At 35.2% G+C, this 15,556-nt stretch overlaps 1 protein-coding gene across 1 annotated transcript in view; it reads left to right on the top strand.

Moving 5' to 3' along the window:
• The first annotated feature begins 941 nt into the window (after positions 1-941).
• The window catches only part of LOC145695191 (INO80 complex subunit C), a 50,614-nt gene continuing 35,999 nt past the window's right edge, over positions 942-15,556 (top strand). Inside the window, exons 1-2 of the mRNA XM_081772162.1 lie at positions 942-1,141; positions 15,256-15,390. Coding sequence (XP_081628288.1) covers positions 1,115-1,141; positions 15,256-15,390 — 162 coding nt within the window. The 5' untranslated portion in view covers positions 942-1,114. The remainder of the gene's footprint in view (positions 1,142-15,255; positions 15,391-15,556) is intronic.

Raw genomic sequence — 15,556 nt, 5'->3', positions numbered from 1 at the left:
TCTTCCAATTAAATCTGTAACGTGCGAATGCTTATTTTCTAAGTTGAAGATCATTAAATCAAAACTGAGGTCCCTTTTGGGGCAAAGTCGACTGGAAAATTTAATGCTCCTTAATACTGAATATGTCCAGAATTTTCCTGCAGATTATGATATTATTGAAAGCGAAATAGCAAAAATCTCAAGAAATTTAAACCATTACTCATGCTGTGAAATTAATATAGTCATACAATTGTACTTAATGGTATTTTTTCATTCTGTTTGTGCTGGAATAGGTAGGCTACTAATAATTTATCTATCATACACTCACATTTTTGTTGGTTGTAATTATAATATTATTTTGTGCTATGCAACATTTACGATATTTCGTTCTAGTCGTTTTGTGTGTAAATGTGTATGTTTAATGCTATGAACAAACTAAAAAATAATTTTAATACATAAATTTTTCCATGAGGCGCCCCTCTTAAGTTTTCATCTCCGCCTAACTCTGACAGATCCTTACCGACACTGCGTCTAACTTCCAAATTGTTCCATACGAAATGACTAAAGAATGAAAGACACAAAAGTAGGGATGACCAGATCCGGATATTTTTGGATCCGGATATCCGGATCCACTTGCGACAAAAGCGTGATGGAAATACTAAACTCATAACAAATTTATTTATTTTCATTAGCATTTTCAATCGTCTCTTTCAATTAAGGAAAATATGTGTTTATAAGCTGTTTGATAAACGTAGAGAACCGGAATGTTTGGATAATTGACTATTATATTGGATAAAATGACTTATACACATTAACTCCATTATTCATGTGTTCAAAGTTGTAAAAATGTTAATATTAGTATATCGGGAAATTCAAGAGCAAAATGGGAATTTTTATCTCTCGAGATCGGATTTTATAACTTTTCTGGTTGGCATCACTGATACATGTACAGCGCGTGTCGTCATTCTTTTGTTTCAGTTCAATGTTGTGTTTCTTGGGCTTTGAGGAAATATGTTTAGTGTTTCTAGAGATGTCGATGAAACTATCCTTCTCATTAAATGAAGAATACAATTGTTACAAGGAACTTGACGTAATTGTCCATCTAAATAATTAGGATAGATCAAATTAATTAAGAATGGTAAAAAAGAAGAGGCCAAATACAGTAAGTTAATATTGCAATTATGCCTTTTATTTCTCTGGAAAAAGGTATATGAGCTTTATTTATTAACAATGGAAATTGCAAAGGCATTACTCGAGCAGACGGTTCTAACAAATTTTCACACATTTATTGTATTTTCCGTTTTCTTTTTGGAGAACATACACTAAATGAGGAGCTAGTGGATAAACCACGAACCAACTTATGCTAGGTGGCCACTAAAAAGCACGAATGCTATCTAACCGAGTCAGAGCAGCGGCGCAGTAGGCTGGCGCGAGGGAGTACCCCGTAGTGCGCAGGCGCGTGAGCGACGTGGGGCATACGCATAAACGAGGATAGTGGGAAACTACATAATATATCCGCAATAATTCTTACCTTCAAAATTGCTCCACTGCTTTCCCGGGTACAAATGGCCCGCTACGAAAAGAAATTCGTCTGTTCTGAATTTTTACTTCTTTTCCACGCTTCGCACGGTTACGTTTCAACATACTATGGCCCTGCAAAAACTGTATGATATGTCACTCTTTAGCACACAATTCTGGGGAAGGTTCTAGAATACAGGTCCCCTTATATAGATTATTACTGTAGCTAGGTTGGTTCCTAAAGTTTAATATTTAATTTACATAGTATTGCCGAACGAGCGTTAGCGACTGAAGGCTTGTTAGAGCCCCGCAGGACACGTTGTTTCCTGTCTTTACTATAGCTAAATGTAAAGGGGGACCTGTGTTCTAGAACCTTGCCCAATTCTGTGTAATAAAATCGTATGTTTGTATTAGATCCATCGCAAACTTCTATTGCTAACATGAACAGAACGTTCCCGCCGTTTATTTCCACCTTCGCATTCATATATTCTTTCGCTTCAGTGAATAGTTCACTTAGAATACGTTCACTACCATTGAAAATGTAGTTCAATATGATATCCAATGGCAGATATTACTTATATTCACACTCTTCTTCTTTTACGGAAAGTGTTTCACATCGTATTTTACCTATAAATTTTGTTTTCGGTGGAACCGTCTGCTCGAGTGAACCCATTGCAAAAAGCACATTCGCTAGAAAGAGGATGGTATAGAGTTAGTGTTCATTAGTTGTAGGTCAGTTTAAGTTAGGCTAGGTTAGGTATCGGTTCATATGAATGTTCTGCTTGAAGTGCACTTTTGCCGGTTAGTGTCATAGGGTAGGTTAGAGTACGTTTCTAAAGTAGTGTAGGGTAAGTTCGATAATGCATCTCACACACCACAAAAAACGACCATTACACAATGCTATTAATTACACGGAAAATCATCAACACATCCTTCCTTGTCATTTTTTCGATTTCTTCGTGCGGCATAATTTTGGATTTGGGGGTGGGGCAGAATTTTTTGGTTAAAATTCGTAATTTCTCGCTTTATTTTATGTATTTATTTATTTATGTTGAGATCAGATTAGGTTAGGCTAGCTTAGTACCGTACTTACCTTCACTTAGTAATTATTTTTCCGGAACATCAACTCATTTCTCCTATAAGAGTTTTTTTTTTTTTTTTTTTTTTTTTTCCTGATTTTGGCCTCCCAAATGCGAAGATATCCTTTTCGTATTTTTGACTCCTCTCTCCGGTACCTAACCAGGATTTGCCAACGTGGGCCCAGCCCGAAAAAAACCCGCCTGGGTTTTTGAGGTATTTGTTAATATATTATTGGTACAGAATCACTAAGGTGATCACATTGAAAGTGATTTTTATCAGATCTTGGATTTTCCTTGAGCGAATTAGATTCTTTCATGTTAAAGTATATAGCAACATTCAGCATTACACCTATATGAAGTTCTGAATGCACTGAATGAATAACTGGGTCCCTGGTTCGATCCCATCTCGCGCCGTGTTGACTTTGTGGTGGACAAACACCGTGCTGGTGGATTTTCTCGGGTTCTCCCGTTTACTTTCACTTTCTTCATTCCACCATTTCACTCATCTCTCATCATCACCGTATCCTGTAGCCTGACCGGCATAACTGTCGGACGTAAAACTTAAAGATTTCATTTTCATCTTACTGAATGAATAAAAAGCCTATCTTAGCTTGAGATAATTATAGAACAAATTAATGTATGGATTGTGTTTATAGCCTATTTGAAGTAAAATATGCAATTTTATATTTTAGAAAATATTTTCTGTGAATAGTGTGGTGGCTGACTCGTCGACGCCGGAGGACGTTATTCCTCATACATTTTACGATTTTAAGGTCATAGGTGCCTGTACCACCAGTAAATATGTAAATACATTAGTATTATTTCATACATTTGATGGTAACACAAGTATTTTTCAGTAAAATATTGTTTTCCAACAACAGTAGAGTAGTTTCGTCATTAGTTGCCACTCTTCGAATAAACATTCTGTAGAATCAACACCAGCAATAGCCTAAAAATTCTTCTCAAACTTAAGAAGCTTAATGCTCGGAGGTCCGAAGACTATGAGACGCTACTATTTCAAGTGCTGAATTGTCGATGTACAGTGAAGAAAGCTGCATTTTCGGGAAGAAACTTGTCATGAAAGAAGTGTTCGGGAAATTCCCGCAATTGAACGCACAAAATATCGGAAATGAATACTTAAAAAAAAAAGACTATTTTAAGCTGGAAAATATTAAATTTCATTTAAAACATCTTCACACTTTTACTTTATAAAATATTAATTATCTCTTTGTTAATTGTTTTAAATTCATTTTCGGGAAAGAACCGTCTTGCTAGTGCTAGGGAAATTCCCGTAATTGAACGCGCAAAGTATCGGAAGTGAACTTCAACAACAAAACCATTTATTTTACTCTGTAAAATATTTGCTATATAAGACATTTTTAAACATTTGTTTTATGATACATGAATGATATCTTTGTTTTAAATTAATATATTTGGTATACGGCGAACGTTACTAAGGCTCTTGGGATGACTCGATCTACATTTGTTCGTATGTCTGCCAGTACCACACACACATTACGGGGTAAAAGTTTCGTTCTTTTAAGTTGAAATTTTCAGGGTACAAGCACGAGACACACTAAATTTCCTGTATAGATTTTGGCGGCAAACCAACGTGAAATTTCAAAATGGCGTCATTTTTTTTTTTTTTTTTTCAAATTAGCGGGTATCCACGCTACGAGGCGCAATTTTGTATCTTTTAAATAGAAATATTCAGAGTAGAAGCATAAGATACTCTAAATCAGTGTTATTCAACCTTTCTTTCTCGCGTACCCCTAGACACAGTTCGTCATCCAACTGTGTACCCCTGAAGGTGTTTAAAAGAAATTAAATCAAAATGAACTTATTAAACTTAATACACATGTTCTGTTGATTCTGTTGATCATTCAATACATTTTCCAACTATGAGCATTCAATATATATTGGAAATATGCTTATTTTAAGATTATGTACCCCCAGAAACATCTTCGCGTACCCCACGTTGAATAGCACTGCTCTAAATTAGCTATATATATATATATATATATATATATTGGCGGCGATCCAACGTAAAATTTAAAAATGGCAGCCATTTTTCAACTACAGGGTATCCACGCTATTAGGTGCAATTTTTGGAATTTTAAGTTTAAATTTTGAAGGTAGAAGGAAGAGACATTCTAAATTTGCTGTGTAGATTTTCTTGGCGATCCAATGTAAAATTTCAAAATGGCGGCCATTTTTTCAAAACAGTAGTGAACAGAATATTGTTGCAAGTTGCAACAATGACAATCTTAAAATATAAATCACATTTTAACACTTTTGCCCCAAAGACATTGAAATATTTCGGAAAAGACCAATTAAACCCGACAATACCAATTAAACTCGAAAATATCCATATGGGCCCAGGTGGGTTGGATTTCTTTTTAAAAATCCCCGGGTTTTTTGAAACCCTGCACTTAACCTAATCGGGACAACCAAAAGTAGTGAACAATGAATTATTTATTGATACAAATGTGGAAGATGCAAATTTACAACATGAAAAAGAAAATGAATTTTTCTGTAAATTTTAAAACTATATGGATCCATATTGTAAATTGGCACCTCACAGAATATATATCCTCCGAAAAGTAGATTAATTTTCAAAACAATTTAAATGAAAAACAAACTAATAACTTAACAACCGTAAGTGAGTGTAACATTGAAAGAAAATATTTCACAAATCACATTTATGTCTACAGGATATGCCTATGTTGTAATCGAGTGGCCTGGCCAGTATGTTGCACAGTCCCGTAGGTTGTGTTGCGAATTTTAGGATTCAAAAGCATTGAAGCCTTTAATAATTAGCTAAAAATAAATTTTGAGACAAACTGTACCAGTCAGCGGCTCCAATGGCAGCAATAATGCTCAAAAATATGTAGTCACTACTTCATAGAAACTTCATAGTCTTACGCTGCTATAATTTATATTATAATCAGGGGATATCATGTAACTATGTCACGAGGTCGTGAATGTTCAATAAAGTGTGTTGTCAATAAGAAAAAAGGTTGGGAATCACTGTTGTAATCTACCCTAGTGACCATTACCTGAAAGGAAACAAACTTAGTTCAATAAGGATTGAAATACAATCTTATTTGCTAAGTGAATACATAACTGAAATACCACATGCATACGGCGACCAAACAATAATTTATTGTATTACGCATTTAATTACACAGTTACTCAAAACAATAATAATTTATTTTATATCTCTAGTTAAAAGTTGTGGACTGTATATATTTGTATAATTGCTGGAATTAATAAGTATTAGAATTAAGAAAATACAACACACAAACACTGAAGTTCCCGCACACGAGGCTTTTGGAGGAAAGCACAACACAACACTGACAAAAACATGCGGGAGGCGGCCTAACGGTAATTTTGAAAAGAAAGACAAGAGACCGCCAGATTAAGAGGCTACAAATAGAAACAATATTGACCTGCAGATACATCTCTACGGCAAAACTAACACTACATAAAACGTATATTTTGTTCCAAGTTTTGGAAATGCTGACAATAGGCTCAAACACTGAAAGAAAAACATAAGTCTCCTTTTTATGAAACAGAGGGCAGAATGGCCCGAACACCACGTATTAACGGAAAACTGCAGATTCACCGATTTCCATAATTGGTTGGATGGATCAGAAGCAGTGAGGCTACATGCATGGATCGGCAACTTCAGTGGAATCCAAACAGCATGAGCTCCTACTGGGAATTTAACTCTAGTCTCCCGCGCCGGACTTCATTGTCCATATTTCTAATAATATGAAAAAGAAATTCACACATTTTCTTCCTTGCATTCTTTGGTAAACATATGATATGCGAAGTAATTAACAAAATATCTTCTTTTGCAAAGCTTAAATGTATTTAAATTCTAGGAATTATCATTTTTTTTAAAAATCAATTAAGAATAGCAATATCATATCTGGAATCTAACTCCAAATCTGTATTTGTTGACAACATTAAAAAATCTGTATGATGATGGCCTCCTAAGTTCGGCAATAAATGTATTCCTATCTATGTTAGTCATTTCCATCGAATGTAAAATAACTTGTTTGGTATTTAGATGTGATGTGTTCTATATATATATAAATACTTATTAAGCAAAATTAGTTCATAACGTAGTGCACAATTATTTATTTTAATGTTGTCACAGAAATAATAATAAGAACTTATCATTAAATATATCTGTAACATAAGTAGACCAATCAGTTTACAAAGATTAGGAACAAATGAACTGGTTAAGGAATTATAAAGGAAAATGAAAGATAGCTAGAAGAGGAACCGTTGGAATACAAAAGAACTGCAAAATTAGTGAAAAGAATGCCATCATGTGTGCCGTCTTTTATAACCTAGTTTTTTTTTTTTTTTTCTCAAAATAATTATTGTTGTCTTAAAAACGCGTATTCACAAATGTTCGGATTTATATGATGTTCTCCAATTCTTCTTCATGCGGATTGTAAAGTAGTCTTGGTTTAGAAGTATTTTGCGGTAGGTGGCGTTATTGCATCTTTACTGATAAGACATTCTCGCTGTAATTGTGTCGACATGTGGAAAACACGTACCAACCTGTGGTAGGTTATCACTAGAAGCTAGTATTGCATTTAGTGCGCTTGATTGGTAGGCTCTTTTACAGTTTAGCTTCCCATTCAGCAGCGAGACTATGTAAGACTTAGACCTGCAGCTTAATCCTAACCTAATGAGGTCTTACTGGGGATCGAACTCAGGCCTCCCGCACCGTGCCATTTATCGTACCTAGCCTTGTAAGTAAGGATACCAGCTGGAGTGTTCGTTATAAAGTTGATCCAGATTGTTGTACAAGGAGAAAATTTTTCATTATTAGTTCAATAGCCCCATGGTTAAAGTGAACGAGTAAAGGCTATCACAATTAATTTGCTGACTTCCGAAGTCGTATAGACGGATTTTATTTCAGTGTTGGTTGATTGGAGTTTAACCTCCATTTCAGCTACGGGTCTGTATGACATGGACGCATAGCTTGACATGAGATCCAAACTGTATGAGCTCGTGCCGAGAATCGATCGCAAATATCCATGTTAATGGTGCGCATATGGACGAGAGCGCCTCGAGGAAGCTCAAGGATATGTGATGTTTTGGTGAAGTGCGTATAAAACTTAGAGTGTGCAGTACTTCATTTATGGAGGATTACATGGTAGTAATGAGTAAGTTATCTGTTACTTCGGGTCAGCTTTTCAACGCCTGTTAATGAGACACGAAAAATAACACAACTTTCAGCCTAAGAAGAAACCATCATCATTAAGAAATAATTAAAAAAAAAAAATCTTCCTTTATTAGCATATCCATCTTCGCTAACGCGCTTGCTCCCAATAGATGAGGATTAGATGCAATACTACCGTGTATAGATTTTTGCATTTGTATGTTTCATTTTCTACAATGAAAGTTTGTTCTTATAGTTGAAAGTAGTGCTATTAATCGTGTCTATGTTAAGATACCAACTAGGATGTGCGTTGTAAAGTTGATCCCCGTTGTTTGCCTTGCTTGCACAAGGAGATAATTTTTCATTACTGTTTATTTAGACTCCTGGTTAGAGAATGAGTGAAGGCAGGTGTGTAAGACAGCTAGTTAGATTAATGACGAAGTCGCAGAAACGGGTTTTATTTGAAGGCGTTTGATTCTTGAGCTGTTGACCATCAAATTTGAGTTCTGGATTCTTAACAGGGTGGAAAAAAATCATGATTTTTTTCAAAAAAATCATTTTTGTTGATTTTTTTGATTTAAATCGATTTTTTTGATTTAAATCAAATCTTTTTCTTCGTATGATACAAGTCGCGAACTGAAGAGAAAACATTAGGAATTAGTATTAAATGTTAATTATGTCATTTAAGTGAAAGTATTGGGTTTTAATTTTGAATTAAATCCCAATCCTTAACCTATTTCAATCCCAAACAATGTTTCTTAAGCATTAAGGAAAAAGTACAGCAATGTATATCAACATGACACTTTTCTTTTCACGAAAGTTACTGATATTTGGCAGGGGCATATTTTTAAACAATTGGAACTAGCTAGCGGCACGAAATACATATAAAGTACATAAATTTCGCCTAAAATTAACTAACTCACTCTATGACCTATGGAACCCGGAGGTTCAATGCCATGTTCACAAAAGCTCTCCTGACTTCTATCCTTAGTCAACTGAATCCAGTTTCTATTTTGTATTCTTATTTCTCCGAGATCCATCTTAATATTGCCCTCCCATGTGCGACTAGGTCTTCCTAATGGTCGTTTTCCGATTGGACTTCCAGTTAAAACTTTGAAAGCGTTCCTACTTTCTTCCATTCTCGCTACAGTCCTGCCCACCTGAACCTCCAAGATTTAATGACCCTAACAATGTTTGGTGAATGGTATAAATTATGCAGTTTCTCATCATGAAGTTTTCGTCATTTCTCATTTCCGTTCCTTTTAGTTCCGAATATTCGCTTCAGGATTTTATTCTCAAATACTTTCAGTCTGCGTTCTTCCCTCAGCGTAAGCGACCATGTTTCACAACCATACAGCACAACAGGCATAATTATCGTTTTATATATTTTAAAGCTTCAAATTCCTCGACACAATTCGCGATGATAAAAGATTTTGAACTGAATAATAACACGAATTCCCTGCAGGAATTCCAAAATAAAAAATCAAGATGCTCAGTTCCAGAAGAAGAAACACTTGTGATTGTTAAAAATATGCTTTATGTGACGTCAAGAACAGTTCAAATGCGAGTTGTCCGTGCATTTAAGACATCTATACATAGCAAGCACGTTTTTATACTTTTCTGTTGGCTATTTTATTTCCTCTTACAATTTTTCCTGCACAGGCGCGGCAAATTTTCTGCGATCACATCGCAGATCGCGGCATGTTCTGCAATGGGGTCAAGCATTCACTTTATCAAAAGTATTATTCGATATTTTAACGCATCCAAAATTTGTCGTATTACGATCCCGAGGAACTTCCAGTGTGCGAATTAGATAATCTATATTGGGGGGGATTAAAATTAGGCCAAAGGACATAGTCTGAAGGTTATATATATATATATATATATATATATATATATATATATATATATATATGTGTGTGTGTGTGTGTGTGTGTGTGTGACATCTGATTAATTTAATAAATCTACCGACAATAACTATGCACATATATATTGTCTGACATACACATATCCCACTAAACCTTTCTGAACGTGTTTTAATGTAGTACTCACTCTTGTCCCCGTAGCTCTCTAAGGTTTATTTAGTTAATAATTCGGCTCGAGCGATAGCCATGATCACAAGCATATGTTAATTTTTCCACTCATATTGAAAGCTTCCACTTTGCATTAATACATACAGGTTGCGAAAAGAAATCTACTTCAGTCTTGTGAAAACCACTAAAATTATCAGTTAAACCGGACATTTTATTATTATTATTATTATTATTATTATTATTTTAAGAAAATCTAGATATTAGCCTATCAAATAAGAAATGGATTGTTGCTGGTCCCGATTTCTCACATCAAGGTCAAAGCGAAGGCCAAATATTTAAAATATCTCAATTCAAATTTCGAGCTTGTGCTTCTACTTCCCGCTAAAGCTGTGCTCATCACGACTTTTTTTCTCCAAATATCGATTCCGTGATGGGCACAGAAAGTCAACACTTAAAAATTACTTTACTGTTAGGTTGAAGATGAGTTGATTCACTATGGGCTACGTTATTCAAATAAAGTAAAACATTACACTGAAGTTTTTCAGACAACATTAATTGCGTGGACAGCAAACTGTACAGCGAAAAGATGGAAAAATGAAGAGTTAACTTTAAAAAACCCGCTCCAGTTGAAATGCTTATACAGACACGAACAATGACACGGAGAACCAGTCGTATTAACAAATGCTGAAGCAAATCTTGAATTATTCGCTTATTCACCTAAAAATAATCTTCATTAACATGTCTGCTCACTAGGAGCGTATCCCCCAGCGTGTACGTTAACACATACTTACGAGAGAATACCTATATCTCATATTTTGAGTACATGTTCAAAAGTTCATTTCTGTAAACTGTAAAAGTCAGTGATTACTATGCTAATTATCACAAATTAAATGCAACTTTTGAGTTGCATACACACAAACTACTAGGGAATGAAGACCATGTGCTAACAAAGAGTACACTGGAAAATGAAATAACATGTTATAACAAAAATTAAAATAAGATGATAATCGATACAAATATAGAGGATGAATATGACATATCCGAACTTCGCCAAGTATGGTAGAAGAAGCTATTTGTTTACTTCTTCTTGGCCAACCGCTAAGAACATTTATAAATCTATATGTGGCTTTGTTATACGCAATTAGTACCGGTACATTCAAATTCACAAACGATGACGAACTGAAGGATACGAAGGTACAGTTGCAAGTAACAACCGTAGTCATAATAATATAGTTCTACTAAACAACGTTGAAAATAGTGGGTAATTAGGTGGTAAGTAGAAATGACCAAAACTGAACAGTTTACATCGATCATTTCGAAATACAGCTAGAAGATTAAATTTACAAGAAATAACAAAAATCAGTGAAATTTGGAGTTATACTAAGCATAGTTTGAGGGGGAAAGCGATCATCCCCGGTGGGGATACTTCAGCTGACTTCTTTGGGGGGGAACAAAATGTGATTGAGGGGGAAAATCCCCCTCATCCCCCCCCGGTAATTCGCACCCTGGGAACTTCTATGTATTTAGTACATAAATTTCGCCCAAAATTTTAAAATCTAATTTTTTTTTTTTTGTTTCGGAGAGGGGATCGAACCCTCTAAATACGCCCCTATTATCTGGAAACAAACAAATAGACATGAACACAAAAGAGCTTTCATCTTAAATGTCCATGGTGATTTCCCCGTTGGAACAGAAATTTTACAACCCTGTGTTACAAAGAGAAGAAAGCAGGGTTCACCCGTAACCCGTTCAAACGGGATTTTCCCTGATAGTTCCCACATGATACTCGTTTCATGCTGGGCTTACATACATTTGAGTCTCACTGTATTATGATTATTATCTTCCATAATCGTAATAACAGAAGAGAAACGGGATTTTACTTACTTTCACTTTAAATTAATTCATTTCGGAATTTGATTTTAATCAACGATTTTTATTTAAAAAATCAAGTGATTTAAATCTTGATTAAAATCGTGATTTAAATCAGACTGATTTAAATCAATCCACCCTGATTCTTAATAACTCCAAATTGAATCGCCATGAAAGATTTACACATCATGAACAATTTTTATAAAGGAAGTTTGGCTACGTGCATATAATACGAAGTACTCACCAACTACTTCTATAAAAAAATAGTTGCGTAAGTATCGCAGGATTCTGAAACTTGGATAGGGCACACACTAGTTCCTAAATAAAGTCTTGACCCGATTGTGGTAGGTCCCATAGTTTTGGAGCTATGGACCTTTAAAGTTCGTTTTTTCATGTTTTCGGCAACCTATAACTTCGAAAGGAAGTATTTGTGCACCCAGGTTGGTCTAGATACTCTTGTCTTATCTTGGTGTCAGGAATCACCTCCCAAACGTTGTCGGTGTTGTTTTGAAACATCCTGTATATTAAACTGGTGAGAGTATATCACCACCGATCGAAACTATATCTGAAATAGCGGTAGACCTTGTTGAACTTAGTGAACATGTGAAATATTTTGTTGTTTAGTGTTTTTTTTCCTGAGTTTTTAGGCATCCGGGGTGAGGTTTAGACATAGTCAAACAGAAAAATCCACAACTTGGATGACAAATAACTCGGGAGCCAAAGGTTAGCACATCCTAATATTTTAGGTGCCGACTTACCTCGTCAGACTTTATCACTATCCCAATTTCGAGCAGCGTATAATGAGTTTCGTTGATCGCGTACGATAGAAATAAATTATCCTTGTGATCGACTTTTTTTTTTTTTTAGAAAAATGAAATGAAAAACGAAAATTGAAAGAATGAAGTGTTAGTTTGTGGACACTTACGACAAAACAAATGCAGTAGAATATTTATTGAATGAGTCGCGTTATTCATAAGAAGATGAGCCATGTTTATAGTATATGTGCACTATTCAGGAAAGTTTTCAGTAATATCAAGGGTTATTCAAGACTTCCTCAGCGGGTCTTTGATTGTGGTTTTGTGAAAGTTAAGAAAATAAAAGTGCAACTTTTATTACAGGTAATATAAAAATATTTGTACATATTTTTATTACCAGAATAATCGTTTTTGCTTTGATGCTGCTATACAGCAACGATGACATATAGTGTGGTGGGTTTGGTGAAGATGTTTTATGAAAAGCCGATGAGGAAGATGGCAGTTCCTATTGAAAATTCGGCAAATACGAAATGACAGACGCATACCAAGATTAGTCTCGGTGAATATGCTATAGTTATGGTTAGAGATTAGCGTCCCTTTTGAGCACCGGACCATCTATATGAGATGTGGACTTACAGTTTAAAGTGAAATCCAAACCAAGTAAGTGTTCAATTGTCAATACTCTCCAGTTGGGAATCAAACACTTCTACATTTGAGGTCGGTGCTTTGCGTTTCATATCATATTGACTGTACCACTACTGATTTGTGCTTCGATAACCTGGTAAAAATAACAGTTCATGTGGGTATGAAAGAGTGGATCGCTCCTGACCTATGCTGCTAGTCAGGAAACAGACTGGATAGTGTAGTAGCCAACAGCGATACATAAACCGGAGTTGTGGTTTCGATTCGCGGTCCAGTCGTACAGTTTCCACTCTGATATTTTATTGAATGCTAAAAGTAACAAGTAACAGTGTCATATGAAAGAGTTTGGTTTGTATGCCGTGATATATTCTCAATATTGATACCAGAAGTGGTAGTAGAGTTCTATTACCTCCTGTTTTAGTAGAGATATTAGACTATATTCATGGGACGCTTAATTCAGTGGTTCCCAGTTTTTTTTTACCTACGACACATTTTACTGAACAACCACGACGCCGCGATGTACTTCTCTTATTTTTTATTAACAGTAATATAAATGATAGTAATTGAAGCCTATAAGTTTCTATAAACTAGTGACTCTATGTAATACTGGTATTGTTGATGCTGCTGGAGACGTTGATTGGTACTATCTGTTAAAATTAATTTTAACTAATTGTTAAATACATCATGATTTTTAAAACAAACCCTCTAAATCTAAAAATCGGTTCTTTCTTCTATTATATAATAGATTAATTTACCCAATAATTACTTATTTCACGTAGGAGAAGAAATATCTGAAGATACCAATGTAGATCACTGGTAGCTATACTATGTTCTCATCTAGACCAATTTTACAGCGCTTATAGGAACTAGAAACAAAATGTGATCAAGAGAGTCAACAGCATAGTAACACAAACCAGTTATCCACGCATTAGGAAACTAACGAATTATAAATGTATATAAGAACTGTGAAATGTGTGAGTGGAGCCATCGGTCGCCTGGTATATTCAAGCGCTCTAATGCATTAGGCTGGCAATTACATCATCAGTCTGTCGCCCTTCTAATATAATAATTTACGTCAAACACTGTTTTCACGTTAACGTAAGTTTAAGATTAGCTACAATAGCATCTTCACAAACTTCATGTTAGAAATTTAGCACAGTTTCTAGATTTTCGTATCAGAATATTTTTCCAAAGTAAAGGGTCAAGTACAAGAGATTTACTTTATCATGTTACTAGATTCTTGTTCTCATCGTTTTTAGTGCACACGAAATAGTGGAGAGGTGAAATTTTAAAACGCAACGGTGAGTTGGTCAGATTTGCTGAAGAAAGTGTTAGGAAACACTGAAACGTACAGTTAATAGTATAGTACATTAAATATCAGACGCAGTAAATAAAAGAGTGCATTTACAAATTACTTCAATAAGTTTTAGCACATGTACACTAATCGAATCTAAACTAAAACAGTTGTACTAGTTTTTACATTTGTGTTCACGATTCTTCATAAATCTTACGTATGTTGAGCTAAAGTACGCGTTCCCTAATTGTAGTGGAAGTACCACAGCTACATTTTGCATTGGACGCTTTATTTAACGAAACACCTTATTTATTCACATCTAGTTAGCCGTCATAATAGAACAGTATAGGCATTTAGGTAGCGACTTAAGATCTGTTTCTCGGTTTAAATCCTTCTCAGGATACAGATGTTATGTATTGCTTCGTAGTCTCGTATTGATTCCTCGTAGTCTTCCTTAGCCTAAAGGGCTAGACACCTGGTATACAAAGAGTGAAAAATGCACAACTGGTCTGAAATTCTAACCCACCCTCCAGCCTACTATGCCGATGTGTTAAGTACTACTTTACTCAGACCAGTCTCTGTATAGCTCAGCCACTTAGACGACATGGGCTGTGCCACAATTTCTACTATCCTTGGACATCACAGTGTGTATATTACAAAACACACAGTGGTGATTAAATTTTTGTTATATTTAAAATTTGATACATTGAGGAAATGATCAGTTTTATATCACACCATTTCTTCTAGGTCCAAATTCATCTATTTTGCGTTTAGTAGGGCAAACGAAGTTAAATTGTACCTCGTACACTTGTGTTTCGATGATAAATTTATTAACCGTATGAATTACTACAGAACGAAACAGCAGTTAGAATTTAACTTTTACATGTTGTCATTACAGCCTTTAGGAGAAGGTGACAGCGCTCCTAGTAGCGTTGGAGGGTCGGGAGTTCCCAGTCCTGCGTCCACAGCTGCTCCCGAAGGAGAGGAAAGTCGCGAAGAAAAAAGGCCAGTTTTCAAAGATCCAGCTTTTCAGGTAATTTTGCATATACACGCTGTATACTTTGTCTTCGTTTTTCTGTTTGTTATTTAATGAGCTTTCCAGTGTTTGTTATGCCTATGTATAAGAATGTCATGAGCCGTATTCTCCAGATGAATACATTCTTGGCACCATAACTACAGTATAAATTTAAAATCAATGA

This window comes from Thermobia domestica, chromosome 9 (assembly GCF_964235325.1).
Source record: "Thermobia domestica chromosome 9, izTheDome1.hap1.1, whole genome shotgun sequence".
Taxonomy (NCBI): Eukaryota; Metazoa; Arthropoda; class Insecta; order Zygentoma; family Lepismatidae; genus Thermobia; species Thermobia domestica.
Note: the sequence above shows the minus strand (reverse complement) of the source record. Positions and strands in the feature narration are given on the sequence as shown.